The sequence below is a fragment of the Megalops cyprinoides genome, chromosome 22 (assembly GCF_013368585.1).
Source record: "Megalops cyprinoides isolate fMegCyp1 chromosome 22, fMegCyp1.pri, whole genome shotgun sequence".
NCBI lineage: Eukaryota > Metazoa > Chordata > Actinopteri > Elopiformes > Megalopidae > Megalops > Megalops cyprinoides.
Genome location: NC_050604.1, coordinates 2,292,007 through 2,317,390, shown reverse-complemented (window position 1 = coordinate 2,317,390; position 25,384 = coordinate 2,292,007). Strand labels below are relative to the sequence as shown.

The 25,384-nt window shown below is 41.8% G+C and overlaps 1 protein-coding gene and 1 long non-coding RNA gene across 3 annotated transcripts; both read right to left on the bottom strand.

Moving 5' to 3' along the window:
* Window positions 1-270: 270 nt before the first annotated feature.
* Window positions 271-1,711, bottom strand: LOC118769971. Of its 2 annotated transcripts, none has more exons than XR_005004529.1 (3): window positions 1,652-1,711; window positions 1,374-1,471; window positions 271-1,290 (listed from the first exon to the last, which is right to left on the bottom strand). It is a non-coding gene; the product is annotated as an uncharacterized LOC118769971 (long non-coding RNA). The 2 variants fall into 2 exon arrangements; XR_005004530.1 differs by having other exon boundaries at window positions 1,399-1,471.
* A 5,109-nt stretch (window positions 1,712-6,820) lies between these two features.
* On the bottom strand, window positions 6,821-24,149 carry LOC118769706 (tetratricopeptide repeat protein 39B-like). The gene is made up of 18 exons (XM_036516982.1): window positions 24,130-24,149; window positions 23,645-23,749; window positions 22,506-22,637; window positions 21,992-22,068; window positions 21,836-21,903; window positions 20,433-20,497; window positions 19,460-19,556; window positions 13,187-13,252; window positions 12,510-12,618; window positions 11,633-11,700; window positions 11,444-11,503; window positions 11,136-11,297; window positions 10,690-10,781; window positions 9,368-9,488; window positions 9,019-9,130; window positions 8,118-8,235; window positions 7,183-7,299; window positions 6,821-6,982 (listed from the first exon to the last, which is right to left on the bottom strand). The coding sequence occupies exons 1-18, from the start codon at window positions 24,147-24,149 to the stop codon at window positions 6,886-6,888; spliced, it is 1,686 nt and encodes a 561-aa protein (XP_036372875.1). The 3' UTR covers window positions 6,821-6,885.
* Window positions 24,150-25,384: the final 1,235 nt, after the last annotated feature.

The following is a 25,384-nucleotide window of genomic DNA, read 5'->3' as shown; positions in this document are numbered from 1 at the left end:
ATTTACGGTAATTCCTGTTTAATATATATATATATATATATATATAATATGTATGAGCCGGGGCAATGATTAGAGCTTTGTGTCGACTACGCCACCTACTGGAGGTCTGATCTCTATGTAGGAAATAAGCCTGGTAGGAACTAACCACCGGTTACCAAATACAACCAGCTTCCTGTATAATCCACACCAAGGCACACAGGTTCGTGCAAGGATGAAGCAGAGACAGGGTTCTATTAAAATTGTATACACTCTTTATTTTGATTGGTCTGATGGTTACACTGTCATTAGTGGGGCTAAACACCCAGTTAGACACAGGAATATCGTACCGATAGCGGATACCGAAGACACAAAATAAACTAGGATGAACAGGAGCGGAGCTTACCAGAGGGAGACCTTGTTTGGAAGGAGGGTCAGAAGGACCACACGTGGCTACACACACACACACACACACACTGCACTGCACACCCCGGTGACACTACACTGCAAATGATGGTGGAGCAAAGACACAAATACCCACCACCAGGTGTCAAGCCTCCCTACTGGATGTCCCCAGTCCTGCCAGGAAAGAAAAGACAAGACATCAGAAAAGGGCCCCACCAGTTTGGTTAGCCCTGTGGGCTCAGATCTAATAGCAATTATGGCCACAGGTAATAACACCAGTACAAATCACAACACATAACACTTCCTCAACGGGCACAACAAGGTGCCTTAACCAATCCTGGAATGTGTGAAAAGTCAAGGTGAAACACACGGGCCCAGGAGGGCAGACTAGTCACAGATGGGGCCTAGCATCAGACGCAAGACACCCAAACCGAAAACAACAACAACAACAACAACCACCAAGACAGCTAACAAAGAAGATTATGTTTACAATACAATACCACAGTAGATCATTCCTCATGCTACCCACCAGGAAACCCCATACCCGATATCCATACGCACACACACACGCACGAGCATGCACCCCACACCAACACGGAGCATGTCTACAAACACCCAGCGCCCTCAACACTAACTCACACAATCACCTGCACGCACACACGCACCAACACACACGATCACACGTTACCACTCAGATGCTCCGGCCACCCTCGTACGGTGCCGCCGCGATAGAGCATTCGCTAAATAAGAGTCATAAAACGAAAACAGTTATTGATGACAAAACATCAGCCGGTGACCAAAATGCGGCCTTGATCTTGTGCACTTCCGGTAAGCGACCCACCACGGCCAAAGACGAAGAGAGGTGAACTCCCGTTGCTAAGTGCTGACACCGCAACACAGCAAAGCAGCCTAAGTAAAGCAGATAGCAGTAGTTTAGACAAGCAGGTTAAGAATCGCTGACGATAATTCTAAAACACAGAATGGCTACGTACCGGTAACTTAAACAAGGACACGCACCCACCGATTGAGTGGTACCCCACATACGGCACACTGCGACTCACGATAAGGGCAATATTCCAAGTGTTTGGCCCTAAAACAAAGGCAGAAGTTAGCAACCCGAATCTGGCATACATAAAATCACAGCGTCAAGCAAGCGTTGACCAACATACCTTCACGGCTGAGACGTGGGCACCCAACTACTGCTCAACAACGATAGCGACTGGTTTATAAGACGCAAAATGCCAAATCGAGCAGAATTCAAATCGCCTACCTGGCTGCAGCAATGCCGGGCTTTTAAAGGGATCCCACGGCAAACAATTAGCATGACTACTGTCGCATACCGTGACGTCAGTTGATGCGACGCCGCACTGCCGCTGTTGCTTCTGCTTAAAGGTACAGGCACTCCGTTACATATATATATCGGTCGTAGGTATGAGGCTGCAAGCCGAGTGCCGAAGATAATCACAGCCGTGCTGATCTTCAGTATAACAGCACAACTTTGAGTGTGATGTTGCTTTTATACAACAGTTCCACAAACAAGGCTGTTTATCAAGTAACTATAATTTGAGACAACAAATTGTTTTTTTGTCATTTATTCATCTCCGCCGACAAAAACACTTCCTTCAGGATTACATTTACACGTGTTGTCAAGCAACACATATACAGTTTCTTGACTGCAGGTTAGTTAGCTAGCTGGCTAGCTTTTTTTTTTATAGTGGTAGGCTTGCTAGCAACATATTGTTTATCATACCCAACTGCAGGCTAGGTAGGAGTATTTTAAAATAATTTTAAATGCTTCTCATGGCAAATATTAGATATGCGATTAATTTAGATCATAAAGCATGTAATTAATTAGATTACTTTTGGACCTATTTTAGACTAAATGTAGTGACATATTTCAGTGACTGGGGGGTTAATGCCCCCCCTGCCTCCCCGCAAACTCTGCCTATGCCTACAAGGCAGGTAACGTTTGTTACCTACTTTAGACGTTAATGTTATAGAGTTACAGAACCTATCCTAGCCACATCAAATCCCCAGAACATAATTGGAACAGAACTGGCTTGGAACTGACGAACAACTGAACTATCTTCCATCCTGCTCTGAGGTTGTGAGGTTTCCCATGTCTCCTCACAGACCTCACTCTGTCTGTTCGTTGATCTTTATTGATACTGGGGACAATATCATGTCATCAACACACTTAAAACTGGGTCATATTAGTCGAATTGTCAAATTATCCAATGTTAGATAGCAAAGTTAGCTGGTTAGCAAGATTGCTAATCCTCTGTGGCTGTTTATGTTAGGTAGCTACTAAGCTAGTAACTTAACTTACCTTTGTTACGGACAGGCCATTTCCTTTGAGATCTAAAATGACCCTTGAGAGTGCGCGGAGATCTTATTAGTCCCCAGATGAGCCTGTTATTATTATTGATACATGTTTTGTCAGATTTATTTAAGTAAATTTCATTGTTAGTATTAGTGGGTCCCTAAAACACTTCGGCTTGCTTTGTACAATATGAAAGGAGGGTTGGCGTTGCTTAATTAATGAGTGGTTTGACCCTGTGACCCGGGGCGATGTGTGGAATGAGGCTATTTCCAGTGGGGTTGCGCGTGCACCGGTGTGGCTGCCACTGTGGATCGATGTGGACTGCTGAAGCTGGCCTCCCGCGGGAAAACTGAATACCCTACTGCAGTTTATGACCGACCACTCTACCGCGACGTTGTTTTGCACGATTTCCTTTTCTTTGTGTTAAGTCCTGGGAAGGCGACCAACCGAAGAGCGTCAACAAGCATAGCGCAACTGAAGTGAACGGGGACCTTTTAGATATTAAACTGAACAACGCAAACACAAGAAAGCCAGCGAACGCTACTCTCTTCGCTACGCCAAGGCCGGGCTGTCCGTCGCGGGGCGACTGGTGCGGGCTGGCCACGGAAAGGGTGAAGCCTTGGCATTCATGTCCCGAAACTCTAGGTAACGTCAATCTTTCATTTCTTTCTGTTGTATTTAAGCAAGCCGAATGTGTACTAGCTGCACGCCGCCCTGAGAGGTTTCGGGGATAGTGTGATAACCCCTTAAGACAACGACATTGCCTGGCGTAGGAAGGTAGACCACCAAGGCTGACAGGCTTGTAATATCCCTGCTCAGGGAGGGCGTGACACCTTCATAATTATCGATGTAACTGGAGACGTACATTTTGAAGCCCTTCTCTCACTTACTCCTTGGTGCTGATGTCCCAGCTTGAATGATGCAGTGAACATCATTGATTGTTATCTTTGGAAGTCTTAGAAAGTCATTTTGTTGTCTACCAACTGACTGGCGTCGGGAAGCGGATATGCTTGTGTCCACCATCCTCAAACCGGAAATTGTACAACATCGTCTTATGCAACTAGCCAATCGAAATCAGCGGCAAAGCCGCCACACAGGATGTGAGATCATATCTCAGCAAATGTTTGATGTGTTGACACCAAACTTGGTACATGGACTCAGGACCCCTTCCTGGAGGTTGTGCAAAAATAATTGCGTCATTTAACCACAGGAGGGCCACAATACGTAAAAACACGTTTTGCCCAATAACTATTGATGTGTTTGCCTTAAAGTCATTCTTGTGTCTGGTGATACCTTGGGAGGTCCCAGGACACAGAAAATAGCGTTCATCCATTACAGTCAATTGAAAATGGGGCCAGGCCGCCAAATGAAGAGAGGTCATAACTCTTTAACTAACTAATTACTGCTTTGATGTATCGATGCCAAACTTGGTACATGGACTTGGAACCCCATTCTGAGGATGTCCAAAAACTTTTTCATTTGACCACTGGGGGGCGCTGCAATAAGCAAAAACATCTTTTGCGTTGTGTCGATGTGTTTTCCTTGACAAAAGTGATTCTTGTGCCAGGTGATACTTTGGGAGATCCCAAAGATGAGACATGACAAGTTGTCAAGTCAACTTAATTGACATGGTTGCCATTTTGTTTTTTTATGAAAAAATTAAGATTTTCACAGGCCACAAATTTTGTCCAGTCTTCATCAAATTTTGCATAGATCTTCGGACCAAGCCTCACAAAGGAGGATGGATTTTTTTTATTTTTGAAAGCATCCATCCGTCACAGTCCATCGAAATTGGAGGCAAATCCGCCAAACAGGATGTAAGGTCATATCTCAGCAACATTTTGATGTGCTGACACTGAACTTGATTGATACAGTATGTTCGGTACCCTTTCCTCAGGATGCCCAACAAATCTTGAGCCGTTTGACCTCTAGGGATGTTGCCGTAAGCAAATATGCATTTAGACATCTTTTAACCAACAAAGGATGCTATACCACGGAGAAAATGTAATTTTGCTTGTAACCTTTCGGCTTATAACAGTTATTGTTTTGTTTTCCATTGTTGGGTGATTTTAAAGTCAATATATCTTAAACTGGGGTTCATGGGTTAAGATCTTGCTGAAATAGATATTTTGCTACTCCTACTATGAAGTAAGTGTAGTGTTCATCAAATTTGTCTTTGTAGCATCATACTGAGCTTTACAGAAGTTATCATTTGGATTTATAATATTTACAAACACTCACCATACAATCTGTTATATAAAGTATAGTCCATGCATCACATGATTTTGCAAGTAAGCACTAAATTTTGTGACTATGTTTCTAACCATATTGCAATGATCTGTAAAGTGTTTACTGCATAGCACCACCTAGTGGTAAAGTAAAAGGAACATTGGATAGTTTGTCTTACAATAATTATTTTATCTTTCTTGATTCAAGGGATTTTGATAAGTGTTTACCTGCAACACCCCAACAAATTTTGAAGGTCAAGTGTTATTACTCGGCAACAATTGTGCATATGAACACAGTATTTTACGTTTATAACTATTTCTGTTTATAACAATTTTGGGATTTATGATGTGACAATGAAAAATGTAAATCTGTAAATCATGGCCAAGGTTTACAATAGACTCAATTAGTTATTATTAATCAGTCATCTTTTTTGAAGATCCCAACAATATTTAAAAGATCTGTTATCTTTTGTTGTCATTTTTTGAATATTAGATATTGTTGGAGAAGATGCCAAACAGGAAATGATGTTATACTTTGGTACATAATTTTGGTCATAGCACATTCAGTTTTTACAAATGTTCCTTCACCATCAAAAGTAACAAAAATGGTCAAAAAGTGTATAAAAAGAAAGTGATAGTGAAATAATGGAAATTATATCAGTCCAGAAGTTTTCATCCCCCTTTATGAACATTCAGTGAAGATAGCTGGGTCCTTATCTGTGAAAGGGTATTCTTTAAAAGCACCTCCATTAATCTACAGATGCTAAATTTTGGTTTATTGATAGAATTTACCCTACCCCCGTTGGCCTTCAGGAGATGCTTTCCAGCACCTCTCAAATGTGCTATGAATGAATGACAGTACAGGTACTCATTCATAATATTTTTGCACTTAGTCATGGTCCAGTCATTTTGGAAGTAGCTCAATCACTTAATTGACTCGATTGATTTTGAATTATGACCCTGACATTGTCTTTGAGGAAGGCTCGTCATACACTTGTACACTACTGTAAAGTAATTATTGTTGAGGCAGTCTTCTCCCAGAAGCACCAAATATTGATTTTATTTTTATTTGAATCAAAAGTCTCATACACTTTCAAAAATATTGTCACCTTTATGTATGTCTTTGGAGAGTGTTATATGACCAGAAAAAGTGTGATTGGTAACAGGAGGTTCAGGTGCTGTCTGTGTTCCTGTGCAGTTCTATGGATGTTCTGTTCTGGCTCACACGCCTTCAAAAATACTCATAGTAAACCAGACAATCAGAATACTTTTAGCTGCAACAATGGTAGAAATGGTCTTTTCAATGTGGAATACACTGAGCTGACTGACTAGTCCACATGAAATATCTGTGGTAAAATACACATGGAAGCAGTAGAATTATTGTCTTTCTGTTAGTGTAAGTGGCATATAAATGCATTCCTTTCACGGTAATGAATGAAACCCAATGAGAACACACATTAACAGTGTTTTTGTGCTACTCACTTTAGAAGTAAATACAAGACCTACACAAGCCTTGTGAGTTTTTTCTACTTGGTTTAGCAGGATTCTTGTCCACCGATCTAGTATGAGGGAGTCTTGGCCTCACTTTTGGATAAGGAATGAACAGTTTTAAAGCTGATCAGTTTTATTACGTTCACATACAGTGTTACTTCCTGTTATCATTATTTGGAAAATTTAGGTTACATCACAGACCTTCCTCTTGTACTTTCTGATCCAGTCCTCTCAATAACTGTACATGAGGCCATGGGATAAGAGGAAACCGCAAGACCAACACAGCATTTTTTTTCATTTTTAGGAATGAAGACTACTCATAAGGATGCAGAAATAAAATTTACAAACTCCTTTAAAAACACAAGACTAATAAAAACCATTGACTGTTGGCGTTGTCCTTTGGGGGTGTGCTCTTTGATGGGTGGTACTGGTAAAGGCTGCTGCAGTTGAAGGATGGTGTGGTTACAAGGGAGTGGTGCCAGAGTCTTCCATGCTGTCCAGTGCAGCGTGGATACGAAAGTGCAGACGTGATTCCATAGAGTAGCCCTTATAGTTCAGCCTGTAAACCAAACAGAGGAGGGACGCTAGTAAGGCATTGCTTTCTGACATCCACCTCACATGCCACACAAAACGGTATCTCTCCAACACACACAAGATGAGATTGTTGAGAGATTTAGAAGAATAAACTCCAGTACATGGTTCTGTGCCATCCATAGTATTACACTTGGTAAGTGATGGCCTGTGAAAAGAGACACTTACTTTGCATTTTCTATGAAGCTTCTTGCCTTGGGGAAGTCTCCCTGAAGTTTGTAGAGCAGGCCCAGTTCATACAGGCAGAATGGGACCAGGTAATGGTCGAACTGTATTCTGCTCTCACTGGAGGATACACAAATGCAGCTTTTACAGTATTTCCTTCTGAGGACAAGCATAGCGTGATCAGTTCTGAGAATAAACACATTCAATTATGTCATTATTAATAACAGAGGTTCAGGATGAGGCTTGAGTGCACACCATTCAGGGTTACGATTGTGTGTATGTGTGGTTAATAAATGAGGTCCCAGGACCCGAACATGAGTCCAGGTGCTTTCATGTGTGCAGTCGCAGTTGCTCCTAATAAACTGTGTAGTTGAATTCAACCAGGTTTCCTTCGCTGTAAGGTGCTTTGACACCCTTGGAAATTTGCACTATACAAATGCTATAAATTATTAGCATTGATCATGTGCATTCAGACCACCTGTCCTCAACAGCCCTCAGTTTGTGTGTCTCACAAAACACCTGATCAGATTATTTCAATTCAGTTCAGTTCAACCCAACCCAACATAACATAACATAACATAACATAACATAACATAACATAACATAACATAACATAACATAACTTAACATAACATAAAACACATAACATAACATATAACATAACATGATTTATGTATACCTACTTGGACAATTAAGAGGGAAGTATTACAGGTAAATCCTCAACACGTAAAGCAAAGTCATTACCATATACAAATACCACACTCATATACACCATATACAATAAACACTCCTCAAACATAATTCAAACATGTACGGTGACAACACAATTTCAAGGGTATAGGTTAAGTGCAAGTATAGAGCTTTTAAGGTGAAAGGGAGACCCTGAATCGATATGCTCCAGGACACAGTGGGTCTTGTCATACATAGCCAATCCTTACCTGGATATCACCTGTGTGAAGCACAGTTCTGCCTGAAAAAGCCTGCAGAGGTGTTTCAAACAGAGGCCCTTCAGCATCTGGACAAGGCACTGGTCATCAGTGTGGTATTCTGTGGGGTCTAAAAAGGGAAACAGAAGCTAGCATAAGGCATCACAACCCTATCCACAAACAGGGGTTCACAAAAGCTGTGTCTCCTCACCTGTGCTGTCAGTACCTGCAATGTTCCCAAAGTGGAAATGATATTATTCATTCAGAGAGTGGGTTCAGAGAGCTTCTGCCCCTGCAGCAGCCTATATATGAAGCATTTCAACTCATATTCAGACTCCTACCCTACCCTGCCTTAGGGTCCTAACCTACCCTACCCTAGGGTCCTACCCTACCCCACCCTACTCTGCCTTATCCTACCCTGCCCTACTCTACCCTACAGCAACAGACAAGCCTGTGCAACAAAAACACAATGTGATTAAGATATAATTTCACCTACCCTACCTTACCCTACCCCATTCTACCCTAGTGTCCTGCTTTTATCGCCTATACAAAATGAATGATCTTATTATTCGGTGTGTTTATATACTGATTATTGATGGAAGACAGCAGTGGAAACTGCATCAAAATTGGATCTCTGTTTCATTTGTGTGCAGAAGGGCTCTGTAACAAATTCCATGTATAGATGCTCTGCATCAAAAAATTTCATTCATCTCATTCATTCACAACTCAACCAGTTGGACAGCTGACACCCCTGCGTCCATATCTGTCTGTCTGTTCAGACATTTGTAGCTGGGTTTGAAATAATGATACATCTACACCATTTGCATGGGTCATACTTACATGCATATGCACACACACACACTGAGATGCTGTTTCACTCTTAGGCAAGGAGTACAAGTTTTGCTGGACTCACTGGTGTCACTCTTCAGCTGCTTTTCTGCCTCCTCAATAGTGACAAGCAAACGCTCTGTTAGTTCTGGACTCTTCCCAACGATGGTGAAACCGCTCCACACATACATCATTTCCTGGCAGGGCAAGAGGACAGACACATACATGCACACACAGTCCTTTAGCAATGTTGCTACCCTGCTTGAAGCCAAGCAATAAAAAATGAAATAAATGTTCATTTATAATGTTTACCATTGTCTTAGCAAATAGTATATTATTAGAAAGTAACTCTGCCAACTCTTGCCAATTTTTCACTAGATTTGGATGAAGGACAGTTCATGATCTGTTTAGTGTTTCTGTCCTGACACACTTACCAATACAGGGATCACAAGTGGCACTGGGGTGAAAGAGGCGTAGCGCCGGGCCTTCCTGACCACAAACTTCTCTGTTGGCATGGATTTGCCAGCAAACCGCATCCTCAGGCCCTCCACCTGTCTGCCATAACCCCAGGAACAAAGACAACCAAGTTCTTTGAGGCATTACATCTATGAACTGAAAACAAGGCTGACCACCACAGAAGACATGAGAATATAACTTTCAGTGAGCTAGACAGCCATGTGTATACATCATTTATATGTAGGCTGTTACCAGCTGTGGGTGGGGTGAGTGGGAAAACGAGCAACCGATGCAGATGAATGAGCTTTCACCTGCGTCGGTTGCTTGTACCCATCACGTTTGCTGTAGCATCCCAGAATCCCTTTCGTCTGGCATTCACATAGTCTGCTTGTTACAAATTTTACATGAGCTTCATTCAGCTGTAGTGATGCAGAAAATCACTACGCTGTTACCACAGATAGTGTTGAATTTTACTTTAAGAAACACTGGACCAAATGTTGGACCAAATGATTCCAGTGCATTTTAATTAGAAGTTAACAGAAAATATGACAAACAACTTTGCATTTACATTTATTCATTTGCCAGACCAGAGCTTTACCCAGTGTGAACTATGATATGCATCTGAACATCAAGCAGACAAAGTCAATAGTGAAAAACCCAAGATGTTTCATACCGTTAGCCACATTTACATGTGTATGCTTCTCACTACAATGTAGATAGCCCACCAAGATCAGTTTAACATTTAACAATTTAACATTTAAACTGTCACATTGCTTGTCTGAAACTAAGATTAACTGGACCAGGATTCTTTCATTGAAGTAAGGTTTTGTGCATGTATCCACATAAATACTTTAATGCAGATTGATTCAATTTTATTTCTAAACTGTCCCTCAGTTTCCAAATCACTTGTAAATAATGGAGAAGATCAGTGTGGGAGAGGACAAGATTTTTCAAAATTTTGTAGTGTTTAAATCTACATTAAGATGATAATATTTTCAATATTTTCAACTAAGACAGTGAAGTGCTTTCCAGATGTCATCAGTTCTGCTATTCCCATGGCTTTGAATCATTCTTTGGAGTCATTCCTGTTTCGTCACAAGCATGAAGAGAACAGAGTGTGTCTCAATTCCCTCCTAAATAACACCCTTGCCTCTCCTTCTCAAGTATGTACTTGTGTGATGTTACGTGAAGTGTGGACTGGTTCGCTCACTTCTCTTGCTCACTTGCACATTGAGACGCAGTGAATGTCACATGGTAGGGTTGTACAGTAAGGTGGAAGGGTTTCAGTAGAGGAACAAACCTGAACAGCTCTACCACATTCTCCCCAGTCTTCTTAACATCATCCTCATGGAGCATGCTCAGGATGGAGGCTTTCTGAAACATGTAAATCGCCTACAAGGAAAGTCATAGCATGGTATATGGTAAACCAGGTACAAATCACAAAGGAGTTGAAACTATGGAATTTTGATTTTGATGAGTGTGAATTTTTAAGTATCTGGTAATTAGAACAGAAAGCAATTATAATGATCCACAAATAAAAATAAAGTTAAAAATCCATATGTAAAAATCAAGGTGAGAAATCATTTAATGTAAAACTAAAATCAATGGGGCAATTTCTAGTTTCTAAAGTGCTTACAGAGAGGAATCAAATGTCACAGACAGTATCCTCTGATTACAGACAGGTATGGTGGTACCTGGAGCTAGCAGCAGGCTGAATTGTGTGGGACCAGGGATGCTCTCCAGTACCTGAGACCACTTGCTCTCCTTGCAGAGGAGGTCTGCATAGCGATAGGCCTCCAGCCACTCCTGCTGGAAGCAGTGGCACCACATCAGCTCCCAGTAGCACAGGTGGTGAATCTGCTTCCACTGCGTCTGGGCAGCAATGCACTCCAGGAATTTCCCCTGGGCCTACATAAAACACACAGTGGTGCCGCACTGAGTCACTATTTGTGCCTTTCAGTAAAGGGTGCTACACACTGCAGGAACAGCACCTGGGTTTATGCAGCCTGGTAATCTTCTGAATTAATTTCTGATGATAATCTGATGTAACTCACCACTTCAAAGTTTCCTTTGAGCACTGTAATCCTGGCTACATAAAACAAAATAAGTGACCCCTGAAAAAGAGAATACAGATGGTATGAGGTCAAGGGAACCTGGGGTCACTGGACAGAGTTGGGCATGTGTGTGTGTCTGTGTGTATGTGTGTGCATTTGTGAGAGAGAGCAGGAATCTGGTATACACACATTGGGGAATCTGTCAATGTAGGGTGCCAGCAGGACCTCTGCCTCAGCCAGATTACTATCCCCAGTTCCTATTGGAGACAAGGCGTCATTGGTTACATTAATACATACTGTACAGAGGCAAACCCTACAGGCTATATTAATTCATACAGAATGATACCATCCAAATAAACTGATGCATCCCTATTTATAAACTTCTACCTCTACAGTGGGCTCCCACTCTTTGTAGAACCTTACCTGTTTGAGCCCATATCAGAGTTGTAAGAGCAGTACAATGTCTAAAACATCATGAGCATGAGTTCAGTCTTTCAGTAGTTTCCCCAAGGAAGTCCAGGAAATTTATGATCTCGCTGTGTGAAAACAATGCTGGCTTTCCCTTATGCCAGTTTTGTCCCGGAATAATTTGAGGCATTCCCTCATAATAAATTACAAAGTTTTACACAAGATATAAATTAAACTCACTCTCTTGTAGTCCCCTGGATCAGTGTAAATCCCTTACTGATTTCACCAGTATAACTGTGCTTTTTTTCCAGTGTGACTGTATCTAAAACAGTATGACTTAACCTGTATGATTGTATGAAATGACTGTGGCTGATTCTTACCCAGTATGATTGTATCTAATCCAGTATGGCTGTTTCTAATCCAGTGTCGCTGAATTGTAACCAGTGTGACTGTATGTGATCCAGTGCGGCCGATTCTTACCCAGTGTGACTGTAGCTAACCCAGTGCTGCTGAGTCTTACCCAATGTGACTGTATCTAATCCAGTGTGACTGTGCTTTCCTCTGTGTGGCTGTGCTTTTGCCAGTGTAACTGTATATAATTCAATGTGGCTGTTTTACCCAATGTGACTGTTTCTAATTCAGAGTGGCTGAGACTTACCCAGTATGACTGTGAAGTAGGTGTGGTACATGAGCAGCATGAGGACGCTTAGGATAGCCCGTAGACTGTGGCTAGCTGCTCCTTCTCGCAGCTGGGACAGGCCAAACTCCTTAAGAGGAGAAGACCAACAGAGAAGTCACCTCCACTTTCTTCAGACCTCGACACATAGACATCTATCCACTTTCTCCAATACTCAATACATGGAAATCTATCATATCAAATCCCTTGTGACCTTTGAATATGGTTGAGAATGTATGTATATTACATTTTCACATTTTCAAAAATATGCTAATGAATATTTAGGGAGTACAGCCTTTCAATTTGATAACATTTTGGCCATGTTATGGTGATGGGTGGGAGCCATCAAGGCAATAGTACAAACACTGCCAGTGCACTGAACAATTACTCTTATTGGATCAATTACTCTTATTGGAACTTGTATGAATCTTCAGCCTTAATGTTAATGCGTTTGAACCTGTCTGAGTCTTAGTTAAGGTTCTGAGATTACAAGAATATTGCTATCGTGCATATAAACCTGTCTGAGTTGCACTTTAGTCAATGTGTAATTATGGGATGGACATGATAAAACTGGGTTCCAGATGGTGTGTTGGCAAAGAACCTATGCACCATTGATCTTAAGTGACAAAAAAGTAAAAGTAAAAAAAAAAAAAACATACTCTATTGCCAGCAAAGCCGATGAACTCCAGCAGCCGGAGAACCTTACTGGGCAGGAGAGACAACATCTGACAGAAAGAAGGGGGAGATACTCCGTCAACATAGTGCACCACATAGTCATCCCCAAATTACAGCCCTCAGAGTTCCCACCATAATCTCTCACTGTCCAAAACATTTATAGTGACCCATTTTAGCTGCAGGTCAGCTATACCTAAGGAATTTCCACTGATACATCTTAGCTATAGGTCAGCTATACCTGAGGTGTTTCCACTGATACACCTTGGCTGCAGGTCTGCTATACCTGAGTTGTTTTCACTATGGCTGCAGTGATCACAAAGAACATAGTCTTTGTCTTACAGGCTAAAATACCAATCAGAAACTTTATTAGTTCACAGAAAAGTGATGACAGCAGTGTTATGCAAGTTCACACTTCACAAAAGCTAGCTCAAAGTTCAGTTCACACTGATTAAAATGAACAAGTTCATGTTCATAGCTATTTTATGTGTACGTCTACATGCGCAGTGATTGTTAAGCGGGATATGGGCAGTTGGTTACGAGATGTCGAGTCTATCTGATGAGTTGCACTAATAAAAACGTCTGGAAGTATGGAATAACACCGTCCGTGTTTATTCATCAAGCAGTAACTTTAACACACCTAAGGATTCTGAATCTCACGCAAACCTGAACAAGCTCAAGTTCTTTAGTTGCAAACGGATACATTCAAATTCACCGTTCACCAAAAAAATGAGCACGTTCAATGAACGCCCTCTTTTAACGCGTTCATGCACAAAACTGGATGACAGTGTATTACATAATAGAGCCCGACCGATAAATCGGTGTGCCGATATTTCTGCTTCTTCCCTTGAACCACCACTTAAATTTAGTTCCATAGAGACAGTGTCTGTCCCCCGATCTTTGGTCCCATACTGTTTAAAGAAATCTATTCGGGGCATTTGCCCTGAGAAATTGATAAAAATTTAATCTGGTGAATCTTAAATTAATACCTGCAAACAAATGGTCCTTAGGATTGGGTTATTAAATATAAGGTCTTTAACACCCAAAGCAGTGCTAATAAATGAATTGACTACTGACCATAAATTCGACATCCTATGTCTGACTGAAACGTGGCTTAAACCAAATGAATCTATTGCTTTAAATGAATCAACACCTCCCAGTTACAGTAGCTACCAGGTCCCTCGCTCAACTGGGAGGGGTGGTGGTGTTGCTGCTGTATATAACTCTAATCTTTGTGTCACTTTTAAATCTAGCCATAACTTTAATTCATTTGAATTGTTAGTACTTAGCTTTGCACATCCTGACAAGACTGCATCTCAGGTGTTTACCCTAGTAATTGTTTACAGGCCACCTGGCTACTGTTTTTTTTATCTGAATTTTCAGACTTTCTTTCCAGCCTGGTTGTCAACACAGAAAAGGTTGTGGTAGTGGGCGATTTCAACATTCATATGGACAATGTACAGGATCCCTTCAGAACAGCATTTTTGTCCATTATTGACTCCATTGGATTCTCTCAGTTTGTGGACAAACCCACACATTGCTGCAACCACACGCTGGATCTGGCCCTCACTTATGGCACTGACATTAACAATGTAGTAACCTTGCCACACAATTCTGTACTGTCCGATCATTACCTGGTGACTTTCAACCTTCCTTTTGCTTGTTACATTAACTCAGAGTCCATATTTTCCCTCAGGCCCACCATCTCTTCTGCTACTACCAAAGCCTTTATTGATGAGCTCCCTGCTTCATACAGTCTGAACAACAAAGAATATTTAAACTTATGCTCGAACCCTAGTTCGGCTAAAATAAATCAACTCACCAAAAATATTGAGTCCACACTGTGTAACACTCTAGATGCTGTTGCACCCCTCAAAAAGAGGAAAGTCCTTGACAAAAGACTAGCACCCTGGTATAATGACCAGACCCGTGCTATGAAACAAACTGCATGGAAACTTGAAAGGAAATGGCGCTCCACCAAATTACAGGTCTTTCTCCTGGCCTGGAAAGAAAGTCTTCTACGCTACAAGCATGTGCTCACAGCTGCCAGATCAGCATATTTTTCTACCCTAACAGAGAAAAACAAGAACAATCCCAGGTATTTGTTCAGCTCCATCTCCAGACTAGTGAAGAGCCCTGCGTCAGCCAACCCCTGCATCCCAGCAATTCATAGTAGTGATGACTACATGAACTTTTTTGACAGCAAAATCACAAAGATACATGACACAATTCAAAAAAATTCCTCTAATTCTGCATCCAGTCTGGCCTGTCCAAACTCAGATAACGTAGAGATATCCAATAGGCCAGCCACATGCCTTGACTCTTTCACACCCATTGAATTTAGTGACTTTTTCTCCCTAATTAATTTGTCTAAAAATGCTACCTACCTACTAGACCCCATTCCAACTGGACTCTTAAAACAGCTGCTACCTGAAATTGGCACTCTGTTACTAAATCTTATAAATGCCTCCCTTACGCTCGGACATGTACCTCAGTCTTTCAAGCTAGTGGTCATCAAGCCCATTTTGAAGAAGCCCACGCTAGACCCGAATGACCTGTCGAAATACAGGCCCATCTCAAATCTCCCATTTCTTTCGAAAATCTTAGTTGTAAGTTGTAAAGTTGTAACAAAGCAACTTTGCTCCTTCTTACAGTCCAATAATATTCTGGAAGTCTTTCAGTCTGGATTTAGACAGCATCACAGCATGGAAACTGCTCTCCTAAAAGTAACCAATGACCTACTTCTATCCTCTGACAATGGCTGTATCTCCCTACTTGTGCTCCTAGACCTAAGTGCAGCCTTGGATACTATTGACCATCTTATTCTATTAGACCGACTTGAGAACCTTATTGGCATAAGTGGAATGGCCCTATCATGGTTCAGGTCTTATCTTTCAGACCCACACTTTGTCTTCATCAACAATAAGTCCTCCAAACTCCCCAGAGTAAGACATGGAATACCACAAGGATCCGTGCTTGGACCTTTGCTCTTTTCGTTTTACATGGTCCCTCTTGGAAATATCATTCATAAACATGGCATAATTTCCACTGCTATGCAGATGATACCCAATTATACATATCGGCCAAACCTGATGTCTCCCTGGAAATATCAATCATGGAAGCCTGCCTCAAAGACATAAAGACATGAATGGCCCATAATTTCTTCCTCTTAAATTCGGACAAAACAGAAATATTGGTCATCGGCCCAAAGTCTGTCAGGAGCAAACTCACCAATATTACATCAAATCTTGATGGTGTCTCACTGGCCTCAAGTGCAACCATCAAAGAACTTGCATCACGATTGATCCTGAGCTCTCTTTTGACACCCATATAAAAACACCTTCAGGGACTGCTTTCTTTCATCTGAGGAACATTGCCAAAATCAGGAAAATTCTATCAATACACGACGCTGAAAAACTAATCCACGCTTTTGTTACATCCAGATTGGACTACTGTAATGCCCTCTTGTCAGGATGTGCATATGCCTCCCTAGAGTCCCTTCAGCTGGTTCAAAATGCAGCTGCTCGTATTCTAACCAGAACAAAGCGCTTTGAGCACATCACCCCAGTATTAGCCTCTCTCCATTGGCTACCTATCAAATACCGCATTGATTTCAAAATACTTATCCTTACATTTAAAGCTTTAAATGGGCTTGCCCCTCCCTATCTTAAGGACCTCCGCCCATATACTCCAAAACGATCTCTACGTTCCCAAAGTGCGGGACTTCTCATTGTTCCAAGAGTGGGTAAAAGTACTATAGGTGGAAGAGCCTTTTCGTACTGAGCCCTCTTTTGTGGAACAGTCTACCCACCGAGGTTCAGGGAGCAGACTCTCTCTCCGCCTTTAAGTCTAGGCTAAAAACGTATCTTTATTTCAAATCTTTTAGCTGAGGGACACGGCACAGTGCTGACATTGTTCATAGAGTCTCTGGTGGACTAAGTGGTCATTGTTGTCACTATATCACTGCCTGGGTACTCTGTGTTCAGCTGATCTGGCTATGGTCTGGTGTTGACTGCCTTAGGGTCACCCTCATGATTGTGCTGGCCCCTTGCCTCTCGTCCCCTAGGTATGCTGCCATAGTCCTTATCTGCCGGGACTTTTCCCTATTACACACATGCACCCCTCTTCCCCCCTCTGTTACCCCCTTTGCCTTTATGCTTTTTGTTTCCATTCCCACATTTAATATCCACTAATCACTGTTCTCTGTTTGTTTCCTACCCCTGCTGTAGCTCAAGCGTCACACCCCGACTTCCAGTCCTGCTAGCTCACTACCCTGCCCGTCAAGCCAACTGCGTGCTAAGAACCGAACAGTCCTGCTACCTCGCTGCCCTGCTCATCAAGCCAACTGCATGCCAAGAACCGGACATTATAGGATAGATTTCATAATTACTATGTCATTTAATTACTGCTGTCTATCTAACCCAAATGTCTTAAAGTACATTGTACAACTTTAAGACTCTCTCTAATTCTATCTGCCCAGTGCTGGCCAGAAGCAGATGGGCTCCCCTGTTAACTGGGGAGTTTTTCCTTGCCACCGTTGCCTTAGGCTTGCTCTCAGGGGGTCTCAGGCCTGGGATCAATGTAAAGCTGCTTTGTGACAACTTGTGTTGTAAAAAGCGCTATACAAATAAAATTGAATTGAATTGAATTGAATTGAATATTACCGCCGGACATGAGCTAATTGCAGAGAAATCGATATCCGCGTTCATAACGGTCGATAAATGACAATTAAAAAAGAAACGGAGAGACGGAAAATGGATCCTTCAACCATGTTATGAGTGTTGTCGTTGCATAGCTTGTCCACCAGAGGGCACACTGCAACTCCACTGTTGGCAACACGTGTTTGGAATGCCACAAATCACAACGATCAGCTGACCCAAGCAGAGCCTAGCAAAGTAGCCCATAACGGAGATTATCTGTGCTCATGGTTAGTTGATAATTGTCACATTACATTACTTAAATAATAATAAATATCCCCCATCACTTCTCCTCTTAGCCTAAATAAGCCTGACAACATTCATGTCAGCCATGCCTGGTTTTGCTGCAGTCACGTGAAAGCCGGTACCGTCAGTGAAACATCAAAATTACGTTTAACGTTACGGTAGTTGAGTGGTGTTGGCTAAGCTGTTGACAAACTTGATTGTAGGTTTATTTATGAAACAGTGTGGCAGTTCTAGCGAGTAAACAAACGGTCCTATCATTTCTCCCTCGTCACTTCTAAAAATTCTCTGGCAACATTGCATAGCAGTTTATTGCTAAATTAGGTTACCCACATAGCTAACTGTTTATCAGTGGAAGACCGCTAACGTTTAAACTATAGCGTTTCACTTATTCTGCCGAAATGAAGCAATGGTAAATATATCTGCGACTCGCATGTCTGTAGTTACAGTCAGTGCACTGGAAATGATCAAACCAGAGGGGACACGTAAATAAACGTGAGCTGAACAAGTATCTAACATGGCTTGGTAGCCACACAAAGTTATCTAGCTTCTCTTTCAAACATGTAGTTTGAAATTCCAAAGTCACAAGTGCTCGTTGTAGACAGTCATGTAGTATTAGATGCATTCAACAGTAGCGTTTACTCTAGGTCACTGTATCAGTTTACTGCATGGTTTAAGATGCCATTATATTTTTTTAAACTCTTTTGTATTTTTATACATTTGACTCTTATTTATCCTCAAAGTACTATTTATGACAATAAAACAAGTTTCTTTTTAAACTGCATTATGTCATGTTATGTGAGGACTCTTAAATAACTACATAAAACAAATGTTAAGAAAAATCTTTGTTATGTGTTTCTGAAAAAATTAAATGTAATTGTAAATAATTGTAAGTCGCTTTGGTTTAAAAGCGTCCACAAAATGACAAATTGTAAATTGTAAAAAAAAAAAAAAGAATATTGGCTGATATGTCATTATCGGTTTCTCAAATCCTCAAATATCAAATTCGGTATTGGTCTTAAAAATCCTGTATCAGTCAGGCTCTATTACATAATAATTCCACAAAGTTTGTTCAGTATTTTAGCATTGCTATATGCACTCTGTACCTCGTTATTTACACATCACAAATGTCTGTCACCAACACACAATGTAGACACACAGCAGAGGTACACACATGAATGCAAGCAGCCACATCTTACAAACACAAAGGCACACAGATACACACAGTATGCACACAGCACAGGCACACAGCATAGGCATACAGCATTGACACACACAGATATGTACAGTGCAGACACGCACACTTCGGTACAGTCTCACCAGATTAAAAGATCCCATTCCCGTGTTAACGCCTCCCTCAAAATGCCTGTAGGTAGCACCATGTCCAGCCATTTCCTGAGTCATCTGATAGCATTCCCTGGCAGACAGCAGGGATACATGGCAAAGGAGTCTTTTCAAGGCAGAGATCTTCCTATTGACTATCTCAAGTTTAAAAAACTACAGGTACGAAAGGTAACTGAGAGCTGATACCCAATAATGGTGTACAATTATTCCATAGGCCTGATAAATGTAATAAACATGTAATAAAAGCAGGCAACTCCTTGGACATCAGTGGACTGCTGTCTAATCTAAGGCAGCTATGCTTGGAGAGATGTGCAGGCTAAATTAGCCACATACCTTTTTCTTTACTGACAAATAGTGTTAGTCAATATAAGATATGGTGTACAATGTATGATTTTCTTAAATTTAGCATGGGCAATAATGATAGCTGTTTTAGCTATTTATAATGTCTTGCCTTTTCTGTTTGAATAAATGAACAACTCCTGAAATGTTGTTCTTTCTCCATTTTATTCACAGGGTCATCATTACTTTACAATACTGAGCCTAATTTTCCCAAACCTCCAAACATAAATGAACATTTGTAGGAAATGCACTATGTCCATGTGAATACAATACATGAGATATTGCTGCATACACTTATTCAGTGAAAGGTTTTAGATATTTTCTTGTATTGACAGAATTATCTAGTCTAGACCTTTAAGTTAATGCATTAATTTTAGAAACTCTACCAAACACATTATGATCACTGTCTCTATGTCTAATTAATTATCACTCACTCACAGTGAGTTACCTTACAATGTGTTCAAATAGAGTGGCTATAACAACATAAACAACACATCAGATTTCAAAACCCATTTGCTCAAAATGCAGGGTGCTAATTGTAATTCTGTTCTCCAGAGAACTGCATTGTCGTATGGTACACTAATAGAGAATTGAAAGGGGTTATGCTTACTTATAGATTTGATAACTTGTTCGGATTCTGATACCTCCCTTGATTAAGCCAATCATGCTTTCATCCTGTAGGGAGAAATAAGAAAGGGCTTAGCTCTGCAAATACTGTAGAAATATTTATCTTATACACATTTGTACATTTACATATATATGAGTATACATACAGAAACATACACTGATGAGCCAAAACATTATAACCACTCAAAGGTGAACCAAATAATGTTGATCATCTCCAAACAAGGGCACATGTCAAGGTCTGGGTAGATTAGATAGTAAGTGAACAATCAGTTCTTGTAGTCAACATGTTGGATGCAGGAGAAATGGGCAGGAGTAAAGACCTGAGTGACTTTGATAAAGGCCAAATTGTTATGGCCAGACAACTGGCTCAGAGCACCTCTGAATCGGCAAGGCTTGTGGGGTGCTCCTGGTCAGCAGTGGTCAGTACCTACCGACAGTGGTCCAAGGAGGGACAAACCACAAGCCGGCGACAGGGTGTTTGGCGCCCAAGGCTCCGTGTGCGAGGGCAATGAAGGCTATCCCATCTGGTCCGAACCAACAGAAGGTCTACTGTGGTACAAGTCACAAAAAATTTTAATGATGGTTACGGGAGGAATGTGTCACAACACATAGTGCATCGCACCCTGCTGCATATGGGGCTGTGTAGCCTCAGACCGGTCAGAGTGCCCATGATGACCCCTGTCCACCATCAAAAGGGGCTACAATGGGCACGCGAGTATCGGAACTTGGAGCAGTGGAAGAAGGTCGCCCAGTCCGATGAGTCCCTTTTTCTTTTAGATCATGTGGATGGCCGTGTACATGTGCATTGTTTACCTGGGGAACTGATGGCACCAGGATGCACTGTGGGAAGACGACAAGCCGGCGGAGGGAGTGTGATGCTCTGGGCAATGTTCTGCTGGGAAACCCTGGGTCCGGCCATTCATGTGGACGTCAATTTGACACGTGCCACCTACCTAAACATCATTGCAGACTAGGTACACCCCTTCATGGCAATGGTATTCCCTGATGGCAGTGGTCTCTTTCAGCAGGATAATGTGCCCTGCCACACTGCACACATTGTTTGGGAATGGTTTGAGGAACATGATGAAGTGTTCAAGGTGTTGCCCTGCCCTCCAAATTCTCCAGATCTCAATCCGACTGAGCATATGTGGGGTGTGCAGTTTAATCCACGGCAGCTCCACCTTGCAACTTACAGGACTTGAAGGATCTGCTGCTCATGTTTTGGTGCCAGATACAACAGGGCACCGTCAAGGGTCTTGTAGAGTCCATGCCTCGGTGGCTCAACGCTGTTTTAGCAACACACGGAGGACCAACAGCATATTAGGCAGGTGGTCATAATGTTTTGGCTCATCAGTGTACATATACTGTAAAACTGTTGCCACTTACTTCAATGAAGGTGAGGGCAGCCCTTTGCAGCAGACACTCAGCATAGCAGATTTCAGCATGCATCTCCTCTAGATAAATGAACAGAGACCTCACATTTGCACCCAGAGCACTGCATGCCCCATGCCCAAACTCAACACAGACAAGGGTGTCTCTCACCTTCTGTTAGCCCATCAGACATGTGTCTGGTGAGTAGGCTGGATATTGTCTCAAGAACACCATTCTTCCTTCTAAACCTACATAATGGACACACCCATAATCAGACACACATAGTGTAACTTTTCTATATAATGTATTATGCCTAAATGCCCATTTACAAAAATCCCACACTCAGAGGATTTTGTTCACTATGCTGTTTATTCTTTGTTACCACCATTTTCTTACCCACTTAAGGAAGCTTTGTCTTTCATGCATAACATTACATAATTGTCATGTAGCAGACACTCTCATCCACATACAGTTCTGTTGCTGTTACAGTTCTGTTATCCAATTATACAGCTGGATATTTACTGAGAACATTGCGGGATAAGTACCTTGCCCAAGGGTACAACAGCAGTGCCCCAGTGGGGAATTGAAACAGCAATCTTTCAGTTACAAGCCCTACACTGTTGCCTCACTCATGCATCATAGATTCGTGAACCACTCAGCCTTTGGTGAGGAATTACAGTGGTACCTTTGGCAGGTGTGAAGGGCCTCCTTTAACGTGTCCATGGCCATCTGGATGTCCTTCTGCTCAAAAGTCATTCCTGCCTGAATGACCAGGATGCTGCTGTAGCCCATTGCATGGTACATGCTGTCCTTTGCCCTGGAACCCAGATATAGCAATCACACACTGGCCTCTGAAGAAAGGCAATTTAATTTACACAACATGATGAGGGAAACAATACATTACTGACCAGTGTCAGTATCTGCATCACTGTACCCTTTTGTGCTAGGGAATGTAAATTCTACAAGTTAAATCACTTTTATCTTCCCTTAAGCTAATACTGCAGGTAGAATGACTCCCATGTAAAGAAAATGGAAAAGTGAGAGAATGACTACAGAACATGATAAATCAAGTTGAAAACTCTCCTCCTGAACAAGCTATCTGTCATTAAAACCACACCCACTTTGTGTACTGATATTATGTTACAATAAAATTGTCAGGGCTCGGGCACAGACTCAGATGCAGACCACGAGTGCTTCAGATTCCAAGCGGCTTTATTCAGGATTGATGTACGATATCGCAAACTCAGAACATGCAGTGTCAAAACCAGGCAGGCAGTCAGAAGGCAAACCGGGGGCAAAAACAGGAAAAGGCAGCGTCAGAAACCAGACAGGCAGGCAAACCAGGCAATCGGGGCAAGATGGCAGGCAGAGTCAACACGGAAAAAGCTATCGGCAAGAAACAAAAAACAAACAAAAAAAAAAAAAAAAACCAACCCCACAGTGGGACCGAAACAGGCACGAAACACTGCAACAAACTGGTGACAGGACAGAGACAAGCAGGGTAGATATAGGGCAGGGCTGACGAGGTGATGGGAAGCAGGTGCGCAGGCTGGCATGTGGAGACAATGAGGTGATCAGGTGGGCAGGGACAGGGCAGGGCTGGAACACAAGGAAAAACAATAAACAAAAGCACATGGACCACAATGACAGATGGGGAGAACATCCAAACAACAACTAAGGGGCCGAAGTACTGAAAAAAATACATTTCTTTTTCGACTGAGATGCTGTTTTGACATGCATGGGGCAAATTACAGGTGTGATCTCAATGAGAAGACTTTTACAGGAGGAACAGGTGTGATCCCTCCCCAGGGCAATGCCAAATACCAAGGTTCAAGGATAGTCAGTGCTTCTGAAAACTTGTTGTTCAAGAAGAGGTTCAGAGCCAGAGAGCATTCCTCTAATGCAGTCGTCAGGTCCATTTTGGGTGAACTGAAATGAAGGGAGGGAAAACTTCTTGTCAGTTTTGGTGGAGTGACATTTTCATTTTAACTTTTACCAACCCAAAGTGCTCTTTTAGGTTGATGAGGTCTGATTTCAGCATTACTCTATGTCCACTGGAGAAGCTGCTTGGTTGAGTGCACAACACAGTCGTCTGTTTACAGTATGGTAATGAGAGACAGTAACGTACACCTACACCTATGTGGACGTCATTCAGCTGTTTCCAATACTGGTTATACTTTGGCTATCTATACAACTGTAATACCGAAACTGATGAAAAATACAACATACAAATACTTTTATGAATATCATTGCATTTCGTGAAAGGCCCTAAAGCCAAACTAATGATATTCATACAGTTGTATACTTACACAGGAATCTGGTCAAACATATCTTCAGAAGCTTCCTGTAACAGACAGGTTAAAAGTGGTTAGAATAACACTGACACCCTGCTAATCTAACAGTACTCAGATGAACAAAGATGAGTGTAACAGTCAGGTAGATAAACACAAGAATATTTCCAGCTCAGCCTGAGGTCGGCACTGGTATTTCACACCAAAAACTGGTTCGAGAGCGGCACCAACACTTAGCTGGTCTAGATCTCTAGAACAAAGAACCGCTACGTCAGGGGCTGGGGGCAGGATTATCGTGACCAATAAATCCAACCAGAGCCTCGGATAGCAATTAGGTTTGGGGCGGATCTGCTTGACCGTCAGAAGATCCTCTTAGCAGTCGTATCCGTTCTGTGGACTTGTGCTAAACATGGCCCAAACGAATGTTGGCTCCCTCACCACTGTGTCGGTCAGCGGACTCAGAACGCATCCGGGGCACATCCGTAGGACGGACGCACCAATTCTATTCCTGCTCTCTCGTCTGTGGAGTAGCCGGCACAGCCACAAACTCGAGGGCTGCATGAATATTGAGGTAAGCGATCTTTTATTATTTTGCATATAGCTATATTAGAAATATGACTATATATCACAGGTGCAGTTGAGTGATGAGTGTTTAAATATGTAATCCAATATTTTACTTAGGTTGTGAATGAGACGGTTATCTAACTAAAGAAGTTGCAAGACATGAAGTTGGCTGTTAGTTGATATTAGCATGCTAACTAACTAGCTATGATCGTTAGCTGCCAACTGTATAGCCTGCACTATAGTCTGTGGCTGTGATGGTTTAAAAAAATAATAATAAAAAGGTAATGTGAGCTACACAGAAGGCTAAATAGCTATGGCTTGCCAAGCACCGAATTGGCAATTCTCTTGTTTTAACGTTAAATCGAGTGAGGGGTGGATTCGGCACTATGCAAGTCATAGCTACTGATTAGCTACACATGAACTAGCCACCGCTATCTACATACATAATAACGAGAGAAATGCTGCTAAACGTAATGTGTGACTACATCTACAGAATTCTTGTAGTTAAATAATTTCGTCAGGGGTTTGGGCTGGACAGTTCTTCTCTGACATTCCGATTGACATCGAAAATCGTGTGGGAGAGCAGAGCATTCTCCAACTGATCGCTATAGCGTCAAAACACTACCACTACTAAAGAACAACATGCACAAAGTATGTTCTTTATTATTATTTTGTTAGTGATACTAATGCTATTTTGGTAAAATCAAAC